Below are 21823 nucleotides of genomic sequence, written 5' to 3' on the forward strand. Positions count from 1 at the left end.
CGCGAACTGAAAGGCTCCAACGAGCAGGAATTTATGGCAAGACTTGCCGAGAGATACATGCCACTCTCGAGCAGCCAAGAAAACGAGGCCGAGGCACCCGATTCCCCGTACACGGGAGCGGACAACCCCGACCTCGATGAACCCTTCACCCTGGAAGACCAGGACCGTCCTTCGAAACCTGAAGGGCACATCGGCCCCAGGTCCGGACGGTATTAGTAACAAGGCCCTTCGTAACTTGGACGAAGACTCCGTCCGGTTCCTAGCAGATCGAATCAATCAGGTCTGGGCTTTTGGCAGGGTTCCGCCGGAATGGGAGAACGCCACCACGGTTCTCATCCCAAAGCCCAACAAGCCCTTGGGCGTCGAGAACCTCAGACCCATTTCACTCACGTCGTGCGTAGGTATGGCGGCTGAACACGCCATTCAGAGCAGTCTCCAGATTCCTCGAAAACAAGGGACTGTTACTGCACGCCCTCATCGGATTTAGACCCGGTCTATCAGCTCAAGACACCATGATTTTAATCAAGCACCAAATCATTGATGAAACCATTAGAAACGCCAAGGCCATTCTCGGGTTGGATCACGAGAAAGCGTTCGATAACCTCTCTCACCAATAGATTGTGCACACCGTTTCCGAACTCAGCCTTGGAGCTAGATTTCACGCGTACGTCGAGTCATTCTTGGATAACAGGACGGCTACGCTCCGATTTGCCGACCTCTCCACGGAGACACTCTCGCTGGGGAGCAGGAGCACCCCCCAAGGCTCGGTCATCTCCCCTATGCTTTTCAACCTTGCCATGGCGGGACTTGCTGAGAAACTCGGACAGATCCGCGTGCTCGAGCACACCATATACGCAGATGACATCACCATGTGGGTCTCCAAAGGAACCCCGGCCATGGTGCAGGACATCTTGCAAGAGGCAATGAACAGCGTAGAAGAATTTCTATTCCTGCAGGACTCAGATGCTCGCCTACCAAGTCGGAGCTGCTCGTACGCAGGCCCACGCAGAAAGGCAGCAGGCCATACTCGTCAGACAGATTATAATCGGGAAAGTACCATACGAACCGATTCGGGACACGCAATACCGTGCGTCGACAATATCAAGAGTCCTGGGTATGATCGTACAGATTAAAGACGTGAATGCCTCTACGGTTCAGAAGCTCATCACCAATACCAAAAATGTTATCGGGCTCATCAGAAGAATTGCCAGTAGACACAGGGGCCTCAAGGAACATAATCTCATCAAACTCATACACGCGTTCGTCACCTGTCACTTCGCATACGTTGCGGCAACGCTCAATTGGTCACGATCCGAAAGAAACAGACTTAATGCCCAAATCAGAAAGGTTATATCGAGCAAGCCCTCGGCATTCCGACCAGCACCAGCAACGAGAAGCTGGGGCACCTGGGCATGCACAACACCTTGGAAGAAATTGCCGAAGCCCAGCAGCGCGCCCAGCTTGCTAGGCTTTCGACGCCGCCTCCGGGGCGCACGATCCTAGGGAAGTAATTTCCCTAGGAATTTCCCCTATGTTGTCCTTGGTGTCAGTGTTTGTTGGCTTCTTATGATATGACTAATAAAAATCGGGCTCCTCGGTTAACCCCCTTTCTACTCGTTTACGCACGCACGCACGCACGCACGCACGCACGCACGCACGCACGCACGCACGCACGCACGCACACACACACACACACACACACACACACACACACACACACACACACACACACACAAACAAACAAACAAACAAACAGGCACGCACTATGGTTCCTGCTGTTAATATAATGTGGTGCTGTCAAATATTTCTCTTTATATATGCCTGTATGGGGGTGGGGGAGTAGATCTGAAATAAAAAGAAATAGCCGACGATTATGCTTTTCTTGCTAATGCTATGGTGGCTAGAGGGGGGTAGTGTGACGGGCGGGAGCGGAGGGGTGCACAAATTTGGGATGAAAAATGGCGGCCCCAGTAGATGGCGCTGGCTGCGCGACAGGTGCCAGCGGCGCTGGACGGTATCGCGTTGGGCCGCGTGTTTTTACTTTCACCTTGTTTCCAATAATTACACGCCGCGTCCGTGTTAACAGGACATCAACTAGTAATTTTGTTAGTTCGTTGAAAACCGTGCGTTTGAAATTTTAAATGGTGCTACTTAACATAAACGAAAACCACAATATTTCCGATAGACGCAACTGGCAAGCGGCGTTTAGGTTATAATTAAATGTTTCTCAGCATTGACCAGATTTCACATCTTTCGCCAACTTCATGTGAATTAATCCATTTACGTGAGCGCACAGTCACTGTGTCTTGAGTGTTTGTTTATATATGGGCTTTGGAGTGTAAACTGCTTAATATTTTCTCTTATAAGAAGCAATGGTTCGCGTGTTTATTTTTCGCTCTCGAAGGTTCAGTGTTGAAATCATTTAAATTTAATTTTCTCTTTTCCTTGGAGAGCTTATATTTTTAGAGTAGAAATAGCAATGCTGTAGTCAGGGCTCTGTTGCACCGAACATTTTCATTAATTATTTTTTAAACTGTTTCTCTCCCGTTCCGTCGCTTTCGTGAAAATTGATTCTGCAGCAGTTTTCTCAAGTATTTGCAATGAATTCAGGGGCCGTTACTTTCACATACGTAAGTGCACTTGATGGAAAAGTAACACCCAGCAAACGATATATATCTTCCTTGCTCCTCTGGTTTCATGCCGCAGCCTCCACACAATACAAGTGCACGTGTGCTGTCGAGCACTGACTGCGCTTCCTCCGGCGAAGAAACAGTGCACTGTGAGCGCAATTGGCCCCCGAGGAATACAGAGCAACACAACGATTCCGGTTGGTTGCTTTCTGAGTTGAATTTCACTAAATTCGGCACCAAGATGTGGTCAACCTGCTCGCCCTCGAGCTCACTGGCTCCGAAAAACTCACTGTAACGTTCACTTGGAAACGTTATCTTAATCCATGTTGCATCAGGTAGGCAGACATTATGACACGCACGCTCAAGTTGCACGGCGTGCTGTTTATTTGAGGCAATGATATCTGGTATATCAGGCCCCTGGCGTAGCTGCGCGCACTGCGCTACGGTGTTTTCTTGCTGGGCGTCTTGCCTGTTGATTGCGTTCAGCTTTTGCCGTTTTGCAGCAGGTCCATGCTGCTCGCATATATTTCTCTTTCCTTTTCATCGGAGCTTTCTCCGTGAAATACTTAGGTGCCTCAGGGAACACAGCGGGCACGGCGTCTTATTTCAGACGCGGACGATCGCGCGGCAATTCCAGAACCTCACCGCTGACTGTGTGCCGGTAGGTCCTTTCGACGAATATTTCGTCGAAGTGCCGTTCACAAACCACGCTGTCGTTAGTAAGCGCTTTTTCAGCCCGTTTAATATTTCAGGCCCACTGCACCCTTCGCAAGACATCAGTTGGGGCTTTAAACACAGAAAGTTTTTGCGAGCAAGATCGATACCCGCCTTTGCATCCATGTATAAAGCACATGATTGAGCGGCTTGACGGCAGGGTTAATTACATCCAACAGTCTGAATCTGAAGAGTCCATTCCTCGTGTAGCAAAGCGACGACCCAACACTGCAGAGAAATTTCACGGACGACGACAGAGGCGACAGCGAAGCGTCAACGCAGCCGGCGAAGCCTTGTCAGTGCCCGGCCGTCGCAAGCGTGGCACCTTTGAACACAGCAGTGCCCCTAGCGGTGGCTAAATTTTCACCGCGTTCCGCGCGCTCCTCCTCCATGGCGCGGATGAGGCGCCCGTCACACTACCCCCCTCTAGCCACCATACTAATGCGATCTTTGAGCGCAGCTGCTTCCTTATTTCAACAACAGGCAACTGCATACAGAACACGGAGTGCCGAACAGAGGCATTTCTGCGTTTCGGATTGGGCAACACACACCGCGCTCCGCCGCTATCGAGCCGGCGCTCCGGTGACGCGCCATCGCGTCATATTATATTGGGTCACCGCCTCGGGAGGGGAGGGGCAGGGAGATTAGCAATTATTATTTAATGTTTCTTCTTAGGTGCGATGAGGAACCGGGTGGAGAACAGGGGTATTGAGTGGAGGTCACATACTGATTCCCTCACAGAAAGGCGTCAACGTGGCTGCACAAGGTTGCAAAGGGTGGGAAGTAGAAGTAAGGGGACAAACGCTATAACAGTCTTTCGAGTCACCGCAACGGCACTGCGCCAGGTAAGGGCAAAAATAGGGCAAGAGTGGAGGTGGGAGAAGGATAGCCAGGCGCAAGCACTGCCAGACGCGACAAATTCCACTGAGGAACGCGCTCTGCAAACGGGGAAGCGAGAGACACGGCTGAGAGCCGTACAGCCACGCGACGCCGAGACGGAGGAGCGGAGAGCCGTGGATCACGCGCGACGAGGCAAGGAGCGCCCGCCGCCGGCACCGCGGCAGTGCCGCGACAGCGGGAGAAGGGACGGCGAGGGCGCAGCGGACGGTAGCGGCGAGAGTCACCGCAACGGCGCAGCGCGGAGGAAGGGGCCGAGAGGATAGGCGAGAACACGTGATCCGGCTTTGGAGGACAATGGGCATAGTGTTTCCTACAATGTGCTAGAAGGAGCTCTGGCGGTGCAGTCATTGTCCTACCATGGGAGTGATGTGAAGTACGTGGATGTGCCTGATTTTCGTGAGTGTGGAGTCAGACGTTCTTGTGGCTTTGCATATTACGCCATATAACTCTTATTGTCGTAAATTTCAGAGCAACCTATACTCTTCGAAGTGCAGAAGACTCCGCGAACACGCACAATCGCTACTAATTGCAACGATTGAGCTTGTCGAGGTGGCCAAATCTACACGCGCCAAGCGTCTGAAGATCTCTGATGCCCGCGATAAATTAATAAGGGCGTTTCACATCGCTTGTCGATACATGCGTCCGTGGCTTATTGGTTTCAATATCCGGCCTCTGTGCTAGAGGTCTTGTGTTCAAATCCTACCTTCGGACAATTTTAATAATGTTTATTTAGGCACTTATTGCACAGTACATTGTCCAGAATGACGAGTTTACGCAGCCGTTTGAAGCCATAAGGACGACATTTAGGCAAATCCATGTACTTCCCATAATTATCACGCTGGCACAACCGCTCCCATCGCAGCTCCCATAGACACTAGCGCCATAATTCCCTCTAGTAATTACTGTATGAAACTCTATGGCAAAGGTAGAGCAAGACTTGGCAGAAGCGCGCGGATGATGACCTTGGTTACGACGCGGCATGACGGCGAGGCCGACGGGGACGTGAAACGCGGGAAGGGTGCCCAAGAGCTGCGCTGTGAAATTGAGGTGCTGTGTCAGAATGCTGTGCCACGAAGTTGGCCTGTATTTCTCGTCTGACGAATTCCTACAAAGTGGGCAAATTAATAAAAGAAACAAATAAGCGCTTTATACAACAACCTAACGAAAAAGGTGGCTTCACGTTGGTTGCCGGTAGTGACTGACTGAGTAATACGTTATTTTATTTTTTTGTATTAGGGATAGACGTTTTCAATTGCAACTTAGATAAGAGGTATATGCCAGGTGTACAACTACATTGCGGCACATTGCTTTTCTTGCAATATGTGAATACTAAAAAAAATATCGTAAAATAATCTACGTAGGTACCCGTAGAACCTTGTTGGGTTACTCAAAGTGGTATCTCTTGGCCTTGCAATGAACGTTGACTCCAAAGACGTCGTAGGGCAACGTTGTGTTCATACTTAATGCCTCTTACGTAGGTAATAGGAAAGCTTTTCAGTACTTTCGGTGAAATGTTTTGAAGCGACGCCTGTATTGGGTACAAGTTTCGGTGGCGGTCTCCTCACGTTAAGCCCAGGTGCTCCTTGACAGCTGCGCCGGCGCCGGAATCAGAGTCGCTTAAAAGGCGACAGTGCAGTGACGTAGGCGTTGGCTGCGCGATTTACGCTTCCCTCGTGGCGGTTCATGATAGCGATCAGCAGGCGCAGCGGCAGCATACCCGGCTAAGTGTTATGTTCGCTTATACGCGGAGCCTTTGGGAGCGCTCAAATCACGGCGCGCAAGCGGACATGTCACGTGGTATCTTTTTGTATTTCACGGGCATGTGGAGTAAACGGAAAAAACACTAATGCCTAATAGATAGAGAGCTAGAAACTGTCTAATCGAGCGTTTTACAAAGCGTTCCATAACTTTGTAAATTGTTTGTCTAAATTGTTTGCCTAACTTTGTTGCTTCCGCTTCCGAAGTTGGTTAATTAATCTTGGCTAATTATGTCATTAAGCAGAATAAAAAAAGCATGACTTACTACACACATAGTCATTAACATGCATTTGGTCGCGTCGTCTTAGAGTACACCGATATATATTTAAACTCTGGCTAAAGTTACCTGTGACACCCTGCATAGCTTTATTATGCTTTAGTGTTTGTAGTTTATGTAGTTTAGTGTTGTAGTTTGTTTTAGTTTAGTGTTTAGAGGTATTACCATCAGCTTTAGGACTGACTACCCAACGACATCTACATCTGCGGAACTAGCTGCTCTTCGAGCTGCACTTCGTTTTGTCAATCGGGAACCACCTCGACAATGGTCAATTTTCAGCGACTCAAAGGCAGCCCTACAATCTGTACTATCAGCTCTGCGTCGCGGGCCATTCGAACAGCTCGTATTCGATATTAGATGCCTACTCCATACATCACATGAGAAAGGACATCACGTGACGTTTCAGTGGCTGCCAAGTCACTGCGGCGTCATCGGAAATGAAGAAGACGCCGATAAAGCCGCTCGGACAGCTCTTGAAGACACACAGGAAGAGGCCATACCACTTTCACGGTCCGACGCAGCCAGCAGACTTCAAGTGCTTGCACGGGAGATCACGCTCTCTCTATGGTGCACACCAAGCAGCCAGACCAACCGCAGCAATCAACATGACCTGCCCTCCTTGATGCATCTGTGTATGCCAACTGGACTCCGCCGAAGTGAGGCCACCCTGCTTTATCGCTTATGGCTAGGGGTGGCCTTCACGAAATCTTACTCGTTTCGCATTGGAATGGCCGACAACGCTCTCTGCAATGCCTGTCTTTGCGAGGAGACGCTGGAACACATTCTGTGCGACTGTCCTGAATATAATGTTCAGAGACAGTCCATGGCGTCCGTTCTAGCGCACCTTGACAATAGACCATTGTCAGTTGCAACCATTTTCACATATCGCCGACTGAAGACATCGCAGCTGAAGGCGACGAAGGGACTACTTCGGTTTATGAAGGATACGGGCTTGGACAAGCGGCTGTGACAGTGATGTCACGTACCGCACAAGAGTGACAGACTGTAACCAACGATGTGTGTGCCGTGTTATGTGCCCTCTATCTCTTCTCCCCATCTTTCATCCCCCCCATCCCGCTCCCATGTGTAGGGTAGCAAACCGGTTAGGCTAAACTGGTTAACCTCCCTGCCTTCCTTCTCCACTTTTTCCTTCCTTCCTAGTGTTTGTGTGTCAACACATGACAAAATTAAGCAGATTGAATTTCTAATTTATCTGCCTGCATTTAACACTCATGTGATCCAAACTATATGCGCCCTGAATAAGTTCACGTTTTGTACGTCGGAAAGGCGAACGCTAAATTAACTATTGCCATTCACAAACGCTTTACGCTCTCCTCTTTTTGCACGTTAAATTTGCTATGATATATTGTGACTTAAATGACGTTTAGCTGGTTAGTGAAATTCTGAAGGACTATCACACATGGTGAAATATGCACAGCTGCGGGCTATCTGTGTTCTGTTGGCGTTTTTAACGCATCAAACAAGCGCAAATGTTCCAGCAGGTTGCTGAATGGGGTATTTAACACTACGGGAAGCAACAGGACGCAATGAATGCCACCGAACAGGGTTCCAGAGTTTCTTTTGCTAAGCAACGTGACACCGTGTGCATTTGCAGATTTAGGAAGCGAAAATTAACCAACGACAGCAGTGAAGAATACTTGGTGCGTTATTCTCTTGCACCAACCGGGCGCCCGCTGCTCATCGCAGTTCGCTTCGAACTCGGTCGCTTTGTGTGGATCGAAAATCGAATGTTTGTACAAGACGGTTTTTTATCCGAGTCAGACTAAGGACTTTAGCGATAGTGGGATTTAGTTGCCCGCCTATGACAACGTGTTGGTCAAATTAGCTTCTTTGGACACGCTCATGCGCGTATTTCTTTCGAGAGAGAAATGGTGGTATTCGCTGCTTGTACGTGTGCACCTTTCGCTTGCAAAAGTGAGCGAATAGTTTCAGTTTAAAGACAAACACGAGCGTTAACGCCGCGGGAATGTCTGTAGCCACAATTGCGAAGATGAAAGAGAGAGAGAGAGAGAGCAACGAAGAGGGAGAGAGAGGTATGGAAGTTAACGAAGGACGTGCCCGGTTGGCTGCCCTAAACTTGGGGATGGTGGAAAGGGGAAGAAGAGATAAGGAGAGAAAACAAAAATATTAGTCAGGCGGTCACAGAATCTCACAGGTTACAGAGCCTAATGAGCTGTATATTGTGTTCCCATTAATATGCAAAAAGAAACAGAAATTAAAGAAAGAAAGAAAGAAAGAAAGGTAGAAAAGGAAAGAAATTACACAAACGAAGCAGCAGGCTCCAACCAGCCCGGCCGCTCCGGCCTATCTGCTGCGACAGCGTTCAGCTCTCATAGCTCTCACAGCATGTACGCGCATACCTTTTTTTCAAGTTCTGACGCTGGGCAGCACGCCACCATCGCCGTGAATTTTCGTCAGCGCAAGGGACCGCTCTTATCGTGAGCACCACGAGGACACTGGTGACGAAAGAATCACGACGAGAGTGACGTGATCACCAGTAATTGTAAGTGTAGTCGCGGTAGTATTGCTATTGGTGCCAGTCGTATTATTGGTCTCTCGTGTAAGGCTGTTTCTATGTGGAGAACACAATTTTTAAAAAGGTCGCCCTTTGAAATTTCGCACAAGCTTACTCCTTGAGCAGGATTACTCGAAAAGGCCCGGAGTACTTGCACTCGAAATCCGTATTTCGTAGTTACTTAATTAACAAAATGGAACTAATCAAACTTTAAACTAATTACTTTACCTCGCATATTGAAATGTGCAAATTGAAGCCACAGATTTCATATGGCACGTCCACTTGGAAAGAATTTGGAAGATAGTGGCAGTTCTTATAAAGGGGTGCCCCATGTATCTTGAGACCTAGGGTTTCAAGTTGATTCTATCTTCCTGGATTTCTCAAAAGCTTTCGATCGCGTTGCTCACAGTAGACTAGTACTGAAGTTTTTTTTTTTTAATAATGGGGTTTTACGTGCCAAAACCACTTTCTGATTATGAGGCACGCCGTAGTGGAGGACTGCGGAAATTTCGACCACCTGGGTTTCTTTAACGTGCACCTAAATCTAAGTACACGTTTGTTTTCGCATTTTGCCCTCATGGAAGTGCGGCCGTCGTGGCCGGCATTCGATCCCGCGACCTCGTGCTCAGCAGCCCAACACCATAGCCACTGAGCAACCACGGCGGGTGGTGTGCCTTGTTGTTGCAATGTTTACATCATTTGGAGCATTATTGTCACTGACATAACGTGCTCACTGATGTGTCACGTTCTATACATACACATATATATATATATATATATATATATATATATATATATATATATATATATATATATATATATATATATATATATATATATACTTCCTCTTTTCTTGATCTGTGAGGAATTACTGTTCTTATATTTGTGCCAGTGCTCGTGTAAATCCTTGTGATTCCTCTCCTGCACGGGCTCTAACTTGGGCCTGCAGAATTTTCGTAAATAAAGAAAATCAAAATAAAACGGAATAATATGGAGGTGGATAGCGTGACACCGATCTGCATGCTCGTAGCCTGTCGACAGAGCCGTGCATTGATTCTCCGCTTGAGACAGTGTAAGATGACGTTGTACGGCGCTAACCCAGACGGCGCCAGAGCACAGGTGAGAAAGGGATGCGCTGCGCCCCGTGCAGCGACCAACCGGTGGGAGCGGACAGGTGTCCAGCGGGCCGTGATCGAAGCTCGACCCGCCGCCAAGTGCTTGCGGGTTGTCTCTGAGTGCCGCCATTTTGTTTCCGCTCTACCGAGAGGGGAGGGAAAAGAACGTTCAAAGCTGACCCGATATGTGTAGGACGGGGCACGCGCCCTCGAAACTTTGCGGGAAGTTGATATTATGTGCCGCCCTTTAGCGGGCACGAGGTGGTCGTGGCCAAATGAACCTAACAGAAATTTGGCAAATGTGAATGTGTCACGAAGGGGCGTATCGAGGTGGAGTGAATGGAAAGCTCCTCGGTCTGGCACAATTAAACCTTCTACGGCTACTGAGAATGAACGACCAGTATAGGCTCCGAGTGGCGGGCATGAGGTTGTGAGTCCACAACTGGGTGAGCTGTGCACGTACTGTCCCGTGGTTTTAGTAAGAGACGCCGCCCGCATTGCCACCGCTATGGAAGTGGAGTCGGCAGAACGCCGACGCGACGTGATTACTTCGGCAGGAACCAGCCCGAGGAAGAGAAACTGCCCGCCAAGTCAAGCTGACAGCGAAGACACTGTGTTGTACTCCTGCTCAAGCGATGATGCCTCATGTGAAGAAGGCTTCGAGATAGTGGTACACCGGAACGCGAAGAGCCGAAACACCAGCGGACCGTCTTCGTCAAGTAAGTGAACTCTCGTGTCACAGCGAAGGCCATCGGCGCGCACAATTTTCTTTGTTCTGGACACACCTGCCGACAACCTCAACTGCCTTAATCGACAAGATATTTCCGTTCCTATGGAGGCTCTTGTCGCAGGAGAAATCAAGGATATCAGCATTAATAATCGAAAGAACTTCCTGGCTATTGATGTCCACAGCCGAAGCGCAATCTATGTTTTGATCTGCAGTAAAGCTCCTGGGCAACATTAATGTCCACTACCTCATTGCGCAGGACAACGAAACCACGGCTGGTGTTGTTTATGATAATGACGCATCGATTAGCGACAGCGACCTGCCAATTTTAATCAAACCTGGGACAGATGGTGTTGCCTTACAGCAAGCTCGGCGCCTTGGCAATTCGACCTGTGTAAGGCTCGTCTTTAAAGGTGACTGCCATCCATCACACGTAAACGTCGGCCACTTTCGGCACGTGGCACGGCCTGTCGTACCCAAACCACTTCAGTGCAGAAGGCGTCAAAGAACTGGACACGTGAGTGTTGTCTGCCGAAATTCAACGATATGCCCACGATGTTCCCAACTACACGACGCCGACACTCGCGGTGCAACGGAGCTTAAGGGGCCAAATTGTCATGGCTCACCCGCTGCGTCCTGAGAAGACTGCTTGCCCAACACAGTTCAAGTAATTGGCATCGGCATCTTGGCGTCTGCTGCAACACGACTGCAGGTACGAGCAAGGCTACAAAAGGGAGCTACGGCAACATCACTGTACTTACGAAAACAGAACTTAGAGCTGTCTTCAGAGAAATGCTACGTTGAGACATTCACTCGGAAGGCAATGAGGCTTCACTCAGCAAGTGTCAATGGGCAAGCAATTACGAACGTACGGAAACACCCCTTTTTTAGGGGCAATTATCGACCGCGGCCTGTCATGGAGCCCGCACATTTCATACTTAAAGAGGAGGTTAACGAAAATAACACACCTCCCCAAATTTCTCGGCGGAAAGCCACGGGGCACATCGATGTAGTCACTGCTGCAGCTTTATAACGCCTTGTTCATAGGTTTCGCAAGATATAACCTCCCTGTACTAGGTAACACCTGTAACACAAGTATGCGTGTACGCTAGGCACTAGAAGCTCAAGCTGTAAGGTCTTCCGAAGTGTGTGTCCACAGCGGCAACGATTGTCATAGCTCGCGATCACCAACTATAAACGTACATAGCCACCGACACTCTCAGGCTGCATATTCGGCACGTTGCCCGATACCTTCTCACCATCTTTCTTCTTTACGTACTTCACGGTGCCTGCAGAAACCTGAAATACGCCTCACCATCCCAGGAATCACGAAGAAAGCTAACATGCCGTCGTTTGCTCTGAAACAGGCCGCATTAGAACTTTTAATTGAGGCGCACAGTGACCGCGTGCATGTTTGCGTCGATGGTCCAGTCACACCTACAAGTTCAGCTGCTGCTTTGGTGGTGCCAGCAAGATCCGTCAAAATACAGCTAAAAACGTCACATGTATCTTCAACGACAGCTGCTGAACTGGTAGCCCTGCGTGTGGTTCTTCATTTCATTCGAAGGAATCACCTCATTCATGGTCGTTCTTCTGTGATTCCAAGGCAGCCCTCCAGACTCTCAGCACCGCGCCATGGATCACGTGAGCAGCTCGTCGCAGAGATAAGAAAAGTCCACCACTGCATAGTTGGTGAAGGATACGATATATCAGTGGTTGCCTAGTCATTGTGGCATACATGGCAATGATCGAGCGGACGCAGCTGCCCGATCTCCTCATGACGGCGTCAATGGCGTTGCTATTTCTCTTTCAGGAGCCGACGCAGCGAAAAAACTTTCCGCGCTTGCGCGTGGTTTCACATTAGATCAGTGGAATTCATCCGAATCGCCAAGTGCACGCCTTCATAGCGTGAAGCCTATTTTACAGCTACGTAATCCGCCCGACCTTGTACGACGTGACTGCACCCTTCTAGTACGTCTATGGCTTGGAGTATCATTTTCAAATGCATACTCCTTTCTTGTCGGAATGGCCAACATCCCACTCTGTGACTTGTGCAGGTGCAACGAAACATTCGCGCACCTTCTCTGTGAGTGCCCTCGTTTCAACCCGCAATGAGCAGCTCTCTCAGCCACCCTAACCAACTGTACAAGCGCCCAATAACGGAAAACAACATGCTTGGAAACTGGCCTACGCAAACATCAGCGCGAGCCGCTATGCAGGAACGGCTGCGTTAATTAAAGGACACGGGACTTTGTCACAAATTTTGAATGTGCACTGTATGACGTAGGACGGGACGGTGACACTGTGCAACACTAGGAACGCCTTCGCATACCGCGTTACAGTTCCCTCAGAAACAGTTCTGTATTTTGTGTGTGTGTTTCTTTTTCGTTTTGCTCATTGTTCTTCTCTCCCTCACCTATCGCATCCCTTTGCCCCTCTCTCGGTACAGGGTAGTCAATCGGAGATAATCTCTGGTTAACCTCCCTGTCTTTTCTTTGCCTTTCTCAATCTTTCTCTCTCTCTGACGGGTGACGCGAAGCGATACACTATACACACATGGGTGCGCCATAGGTGTGTACTCGTTTATTTCGTAATACGTAGTACGTAATACTGTTGCATTACATCTGAGTATGGTGCTTCAATAGACAGGGAACTGAGAAAGAGAGTATTTGAGGAATTCAAAGGGTGGACAACGTCCTCACGCTACTGCGAGTCGCGCACCTTCCCAAACAAACCGCGGATAGCACGAAAGTGGGCGTTGCGCCTTGATCTCGCTTTTTTCTTTTTTGTGGCTGTGAACGCGCGGACGAGAAGTCGTAGTTCATTTTTTGTGTTGCGGGAAGTGGTGATATATTCCCGCAGTGAAGCTGACAGCACTGACCGCCAGGCTGACACTACTCTTGTAGCAACACCGCCATAACAACTACCGTCACCGTAGTAACAATTGGCCATTGCATCATGGTGTCAGTTTATACAACACCAGCGGTTTTCCTGTGGCACCGACCACACAGTCATCAACAGTGGCCGCGCACGGAAAGCCTCGACCTGGGGCGAACTTTTCGACACGTTGACTCGTCTTCCCGCGTCGTTGTCGCCACGAAAGGAAGTCCCCATTGTCCAAGCCTTGGCTCTAGCCTGAGGCTTCCCTTGTTCTCCCGCGAGCTGTTAATCGCTTCCTGCATCCATGTAGCACCTGGGAATGTTGGTTGTACCGGTCGTATAAGGTATCCTTTAAGCAGCACTGGATGAGCCTCTGCGCGCTTTTGTCATGGTACCGCTTTAAGAGCAAGCTTTACCTCGCGACCAGCCTACTGCGCCACGTCGGGCCGCGCAATTCGTGAGCGCTAGCATAGCGGACGACCGATCGACACGGAGCGAGCGCCGAGACGTCGTGATGTCCTGCTCGCACGTGACCATCGTATGTGTGACGACGTCACGACATCTGCTCCACCCGGGAAACGAAACCGAAGACTGTACGTGGATAAGCTATTACAGTAAAGCAGTTGGGGCGCTCCGTGCCTTGCCGGTATTATTTCTTTTCTTTCTCGAGTTTCTAGGTCCAATACCTTCACTCGACGCCAGAAGTGAAAAGTACGAAACGTCGTGTCAGTAGTAGCCCTGTAAGTTACGCCGTTCGATGCTGAACATGCATATATTTCCAAGGAAGTGTAGAAGAAGATGTGGCTGGGCTAGTTGGTAAAATCCATCTTGGTAACAGCTTCAGAGCGCAGGAAAACACTCGCATACGCCTCACGCACAAGCCCTTGCGTGAAAAGGGGTTACTTTCTTGAGTGTTTGGTGCATGTGCGTGCGTTTCCTTGTGCTTCGAAGCTGTTACTCAAGAAATCGGACGGAGGCGGCGGAGGGAGGAGGACATCGCAAGCGTCACGCGCGAGTTGTGGGTTCGGCTGCCATCAGCGGGACGTTCTGTCTCTTCCACTTTCGTTTCCCCGTTTCTTTATCATTCCTGTGCTTCGCTTAAGAGAGGCAGCTAATTCTTCTCCTACTAGGTGGCGCAAGTGAACCACCCCGTCTCTAAAGACCCCGTAGCGCCGCACTATCACCGCGATCCAGACAATTGTGTGCGAGGGAATCGTGCTTGGTTGGCCTTAGGAACCAAGACATGATTCTGCGTGTCAGCTTCCTCCCCCCCCCTCCCCCTCCCGTCCCACCCGCTTCTCCTCCGATCGATTGTTAGCGGCAGGAAAAGACGGACGCGTGCCAGAGAGACACGCCCCGAGAGGGACTCGGGCACGCTCTCTCGCTCTCTCGTGAGCACGACCTGTACGTATTTCAAGAGCGGCAGGCTTTTTCGATGCGTGCCTCAACAACGTAGGTTAGTTCTCGCGGTTTCGGGGAGTGAAAAAAAGAACAGCCAGACCCGCCCCGCGTTTCGTCCTTTCGTCCTCGTCCGTGTTGGAGGAGGATCGAAGGATGCAAACGCGCCAGCTTCTCGTCCGTGAAAAGTTGACTTCGCACGCGAAAGTTTACAGCTGGTAAAGCTGTAGAGTAGAAAAGAAAAATGGTTACCACGATGAGTGCAGCTTGAAGAAGAGACCTAACAAGTCTGTTTCGTTTTATGTTTGTTTGTTTTGTTTCGTGCTTTGTCTCGCAGTACAAGAAAATCATTTGAATCTCAGCGTTTCGTTCGCCATTCTGTTGATTGTCAAAGTTATGATTATGGTTCGTGGCACGCATTCCCCGTACCATCGATAATAAAAATTTCCTTGCAAAAAAAAAAAAGTTCGTGGTTACTCAGAAGGCGTTAAACTGCAAAATGCGTCAGTGGCGGCCTTTCTGCTTGTATATTTTAACAAATGACGATCCGATTATTCCCAGTGCCTACTCATTTACTTTGTTTATCTTTCTTGCAGGCACCATCTCTTGGCTACGTGCAACGAAGTCAGAGTCTGATACCGCAGAGGAGGCCGTCCAGAACAGCCCGGGAACGCATTGTCACGGTAGGGAACTCGTCCTGTTTACTCGTTTATTTTTTTGTGCGCGTGTGTCCTGCGTTAGCGGGAGTCGCGCAAAGGGCAAAAGCACGCCGCAGACTGCGGCGTTTTGTGGTCGCGTCCTCGAGGAGGAGAGACGCAGTCACTCACTCGTTGGCGTTGTAAGGGAACTTATCGAGTTCGGTTAGGAAGTATCCAACGTTCCGATTCGTTTTTTTTTTACTACTCTCGCGACCGACTACTGACTAACTGGACAGCGCGTGACATCGGAAAGCACTCCGGCAGGTGCACCTTTTAGCGGAAGGAGGACACGGCCGGTGCACTTGGCCCTCGCAGCCTTTGTGCGCGCATCGATCTTGTTGCGGTGTTGCCGCTGCGATGTCGATTACACACATACACGCACGCACATACACACACGCACAGATACGCGCACGCACACACTCAAGCACACACACACACACACACACACACACACACACACACACACACACACACACACACACACACACACACACACACATACACACGCACACACACGCACACACGCACGCACAAATAAAAAAGTCAGACAAGGACACCTTCAGCCGGTATTTGTTCGATGGGATGTCATGACAAATCTTTTGTTGGAGCGCATCCTCGCGTTAGACAACCACCGAATAGACTTGGACGGTGTCAATGGCGTTTAAATATAAGGGTCGAAATCTAGTGCTTCGAATAGGAACGCGATCCAGCGAACAAAGATAAAACTGGATGAATGTAAATGAATCGACATTTGAGCAAGTAGGTGCTGGTTGACTGTCTCGGTGGGGAAACACGAATGATGACGACACAAGGAAGGAAAAAAGCACAGCGCCGTACTGTATTTTGCCTTCCTTTTGTCTTCGTCGTGTTCTCTGCCATATCAAGATGAATGTAAATGTCGAGTTTTTTTTAGAAAGAAAAACAAATAATGACAACGGAAGAAAATTAAGAATATGCGATCCGTGAAGCAAATAGGAGGGTATAGACACGTGATTTGTTTTACAATTTTGGTGCCTTTCATAGCTGTGTTATACACTTGGAACACTACGACATTACTTGATTAAGGTAGTTCTGTAGATTGGCCTGAAGGTCTTGATCAATTGGTATTAAATAGTTTAATTTGGGTGCCGGTGTTGACTGAAAAATTCAAGCATAGAACTGTTGATGCGTTACCAGCTTGACATGGATTAAGCAGGTAAGATAATATCCCGCTGCTCCAAACCATATTGTAGTGAATCTTAAGACAAATTTATTAAACACGCTTTCAGCGCAGACAGTTGAGAGTACAGTGATTATAAAGTACAATGCACATGTCCAGGTTGCTTAGATTTGTTGATTCTAGAATTTTAGCTACTGACTTTATGATTTTGCCGCAGTCTTGAATAGTATCAATTGATGCGGATAGCTAGTTCCACTGGTACAGTGTACACGTCCTGAGCAACTGGAATGATGTCTCAGTTCTGGAGAAAAAGAGGGGCTTGCACTTCGTGAATCTAACCTATGTGCTGCGAAAGTTTGGCAGTGTATAGCGAACAGGGTTTTTCTGCACCATTTGGCGCCTTATATAAACAGAAGGTGGCGTACAAGTTTTGTGGATCACAGTGGTACGTTTGTGTGGTGTACTGGTTATTATTATTTCTTTTTTGCCTGACCGGTGTTTTTTTTTTTTTTTTTTTCTTCCGAGCTGTATAGTCCGTAATGAGCAAAAAGGTACCCGCGTAGGTAATTTGGAACGTACAGTGACGTTGCGCAAACATGCTAATCAGAAGGTACCGCTGAAGCGCCCAACGGACCGGGAAGACCGAAGGACGCGAAAGTTTGGATAAAAAAACCTGCACTTTGTCCTATATGTGTTGACGGGTCGAAAGTGGCTCCGTTATGCAACCGGTGCGTTACATCGTGCAAACCGATCGGAGCACACACACACACAGCCGAAGGCGGAGGGTCGATTCGTGCGGAAAACTTTTAGTCGCACCAACCGGCTAGGCGATTCGCACTCGGATCTGTAGGCGGCGCCGATTTGACAATTTTCCCAAACGCACGGGGGTGGCTTGTCGTCGTCACGCGCAGGACGTGGTGGTGTGCGACAGCTCGAGAAATGTGAAAGAGGACACCCGAATAGAGATCGATAAACAGTTTAACAGCAACTGAAGATGTCAGCCCTGCTATATGCAGAACCGACTGTACCCATTCGAGTTCTTCTTTTTCTGTTCTTCTTCTGTCAGAAGTGAAGGGACCACGCTACAATGTCCGCGAGCGACGACATCTGAAACTGGCACGCTGAGTGTACAGTGGCGCGGGGGGGGGAGGGGGGGGGGAGGGGGACGTCGACGGGGTATTAAAATTTCGATTTACGGCGCGCAGCTTCGCCGTTTTTTTTTTTTTTTTACGTCTCCTGAAGCCTTGCGCCGATTACGAGGCTGGTAATGCAGATGCAACGTCAAAACATAAACGAGCAAGGATGCGATGAAAAAATTCAGCCTTGTTCGTTAAATCTTCGAACTTCGTATGACCGTTGCCCTGTCGTTCCGTGGGCTCCACTATGGGGACTTCCAACGTTCCACTTCGGGGTGTAAAAGAAGTAGTAGAAGACGGAGCACTCTATGGGTTGTCCCAGCTAACGTTAGGCAAGCTGTTAAAAAAAAACAGAAAATGAAAAGCACGGTGCATGATGCGATTATAAGACCTAAGTTGGCTGGTCGCCAGAGGTCTGACGGCCGAACACCGTATGTCTACAATTTTATCTTGTGCCGTGCTTTTTCTAATTAAAAAAAAAATTACAGCTTGACTAACGTTAGCAGGGACACCCAGTATACCTTTCTCAAACGTTCTTACTCTAACTCGATTATCAAAGTACTTTATATGCTTAATCCTGTAATGCCTAAGCGAAGCTCCACATGGAGGAAAATGAGAAAACTTCGCCTTTATTCGTGGTGATGGAGAGTACAAGAGAGAGAGAGAGAGAGAGAGAATTTTAGTGACGGGCAGTTGGTGAGGTCGGCCTGAGTGAAGAGCCTCTGGACTACAACTTCAAGCTGAGGGAAGAATTTTCTGGACAATAGGGATAGTACGTGAAGAGGAAGGAGGGTGGTGGTGGTGTGGTGAAGTCGATGATGACGATGAGGGCAACACAGCATTTCTGTGCGACGCGTATGTGCACACTTCACAGCACAGCACTGTCATTTTCTCGGGCTGAGGTCACTGCACTGCAGCGCTAGGAGACTGCCTGTATATAGCTTGCGTAATTTTTTGCAGCTGTCAGCGCCACTGGCGGTATTTAAACCAGACAGCAGCAGCAGCGCAGGGCGTCTATTATTTGTCGCAGCGTGGCTTCGATGACAGAATACGACGAGTGGGCTTCTCGGTGCACTGTCCAAGGGCCGCGTGTCCGCGGTGGAGAGCGTGACCACCACCACCACCACCAGCTTCGGCACATGTGATTGCGGAATAGTACAATAGTTGCATGACATGACATGACAAGAACTTTATTTGAGTCCTGAGGGACTGAGATCTTGGGGAGCTAAAACCGAAGGCTCCCGAAGATCAAGTCGGTGGCGCCACCCACGATCGGACCGGGGAGATGAAGTTCCGCCGCAATGTCGTGGGCCCTCTGGACAGCCTGGAGTTGCATGTGGAGATTAACCAAATTTCCTTTACCGTTCTCTAACGCTTACTACACCGCTAACACTGTTGAAGAAAACTCGCACGCACACCCACGCTTTTCTTCTTTCCGTGCACATGGCGCTGCGGTGTAATGCGAAAGTGCGACGACGGCAGGTTTCTTGCGTTCATTTCCCGATATCACATCAAATAGATTAACCGCTTTCTGCTAACTAGCCTGAAATGTCTTACCGGTCGAGCTCCTCTTGCACCCACATGCCTCGGTCGTAAAACTCCGCTGTCTATATATATTTTTTTCGACCGTTGTTGCTGCAGAACTGCCTGCTGTACCAGAACGTGGGGGAACTCCAGCATATGATCAAGCAGTCAGCGAAAGAAAGACTTCAGCTGGAACGTCAAGTGGCTCACCTGCACCAAGTAAGTAGTAGACGTGCAGCACATAGCTGTGTTGGCACTGCACCTTGTTACGTCAAGTAACCCTCTGCACAGAACATGCCGGCTGACCAAAGTTGACATTGAGCAGTCCGTGAAGGTTTCTGTCACGACAGAACGGAGGCGAATTGCGACGCGTCTCGTTCACGTGACAATATACATGGCGCTACATGCTAGAACCAAATATGTGCATATTGTGACGGCATGTAGGACACGAGTGGTTTATTCAGTACAAAACCAGTCTTTGCTGACTTCACGCGTGTTTTGTGTATCTGGGACCTGAGCACCCTTGTATCCTCTTCCAGAAAAAAGAAAAAGAAAAAGAAAGGAAAAAAAAAAGAAGCGGCCCTTTCGTGCACCCAGAGCGTAGAAGCCAGGCGCAAAAGGCATCAAAATGCAGTTTTAAACCAGATAAAAAAGCGAGAATTACTCGCCGAGTAGGTGAAATTAACGCTGCGGACATAATTAGCGCCAATATAGTCGAAAGCTAACAACATTGCAGCATGAACTGCAATATCTCCGGGATCGGCCGAAAGAAGAAAGCGTTATTCAGAAGGGCGGTTTGCTGGACGAGATGGTAATGCATCCTTGACTGAGGCAGCGCGAACTAACACGCACGGAGGGAAAGAAAGCACTGTGCTCGTGTATATGTTCCATTTCCTTCCCGTCCAATCAAGTGTCGACGCTGAAACAGACGAGGTCGACGTTTTCGCGCGTTAGATAAGACACGACTAAAATACCGAATGAGGGAATAACGAACATGAATAATACGCAGGGAACAGGTAAAATATAGATATGTAATCAATATTTAATCATAGAATCATTTGTACTAGCATTTACGTCGACAAATTTTTATACTGTCTGTAAATAATGTGTGTATATTATGTTTCGTTATATGCCCACTATATATACTATTTTAGTCCTTCTGTGACGTCCCCCTTACCCGATGCCTCATGCGAGGCCTATAAGGACATTTTAAATAAATAAATAAGTAAATACAGAGGGGTAACGAAGATGTCGGCAGCAGAAGCAGCCGAATGGAGTTTAAGAGAGAGAGACACTGAACTTTGATCATAAGGATGGCCGAGCGTCCCAAACTGGGATGAGAGCCAGTGGTGAATAGCACAAAGTGTAAGTGTATATAACAGAAACGTAGCCTGAGAGTTGGTACAGTTTCATGGACAGTTTATAGTTCGCAGGGCAACGGCTTGAAGGCGTGGCGTGGTCCATGCCTTGAGCGAGGTTGTGTCACGTACATCGTATGTCACCTGCCTCATTGTCACGAGACCATGGACAACCCCGCAGTAGGTGCCCGATCCTCGGAGAGGCACCGGTGTCGCACGTGTTGCATGTCACTCCTGATGACTTCACGTTCGGCGCTTCGTCCTCGTCAATGCGTTGCTCTTGAAGGTGACGTCGCGCATTTATTGAAGAAGTGAACAGGACCAAAGCGTGCATTGAGCGAGAAGCATTGAGACGAGTGATGAACGCCAAGCAATGCATTTCAGTAAGCGTCAAAGAAAGAGTGCTTAATTTGGACAAGTTCGTTTAAGGTCGATGTACTGAAAAAAAAAAAAAAAAAAGAAACGCAAAAAACTGGGGCGCTATAACGCAAAGCTGTTCCAAATTTTTCTGTTCCAACTCCGCAATCAGCCCTCCACGATAAGTTAAATATTTTCGAGTCGCACCCACTTCGAGTGTCTCTCACGCGACGTCACGAAAACCGCAAGATGGCTCCATCTGTTATGATGTATGCGCACTGATTATGCATGATTATACCGAACGAAAGAGGAGCGTAACCTTTTATTTCCAAATCAACAAGATTCGAGTCCGGCGTCCTTTTAGTGGGCCTGGGCACCCGCCGGGGACGCGGTTCCGAGACCTTGTCTCGAAGCGGCTTGCTCGGCTCGCTGGACGGCCCAGAGTTGTGCTGTCAAGTGCGAGCTGAGCAGTGCGGTCTTCCAGCGCGAGCGGAGGCTGGCGGTAGAAGAGACGGAGGGGTCGGCGCTGCCCGACTTGTTTGTTAAGTCCCGACACTCCAGAACGAAAAAAAAATAATTATTTCTGACTCGGCGCTTTTTTGGCCAGAATACCGTTCCATTGATGAAACGTTTTCGGGCTGCGCCCCACTTCGCCT

At 48.9% G+C, this 21823-nt stretch overlaps 1 protein-coding gene across 4 annotated transcripts in view; it reads left to right on the top strand.

Annotated features, from left to right (window-relative positions):
- Rbp (RIM-binding protein) overlaps positions 1–21823 on the top strand; it is a 410709-nt gene that overhangs the window by 163020 nt on the left and 225866 nt on the right. For all 4 annotated transcript variants that reach the window (XM_055063294.2, XM_055063288.1, XM_055063302.2 and 1 more), the window contains exons 3-4: positions 15532–15618; positions 19570–19671. In XM_055063294.2, the coding sequence (XP_054919269.1) occupies positions 15532–15618; positions 19570–19671 (189 nt within the window). The remainder of the gene's footprint in view (positions 1–15531; positions 15619–19569; positions 19672–21823) is intronic.

The sequence above is a fragment of the Dermacentor andersoni genome, chromosome 3 (assembly GCF_023375885.2).
Source record: "Dermacentor andersoni chromosome 3, qqDerAnde1_hic_scaffold, whole genome shotgun sequence".
NCBI lineage: Eukaryota > Metazoa > Arthropoda > Arachnida > Ixodida > Ixodidae > Dermacentor > Dermacentor andersoni.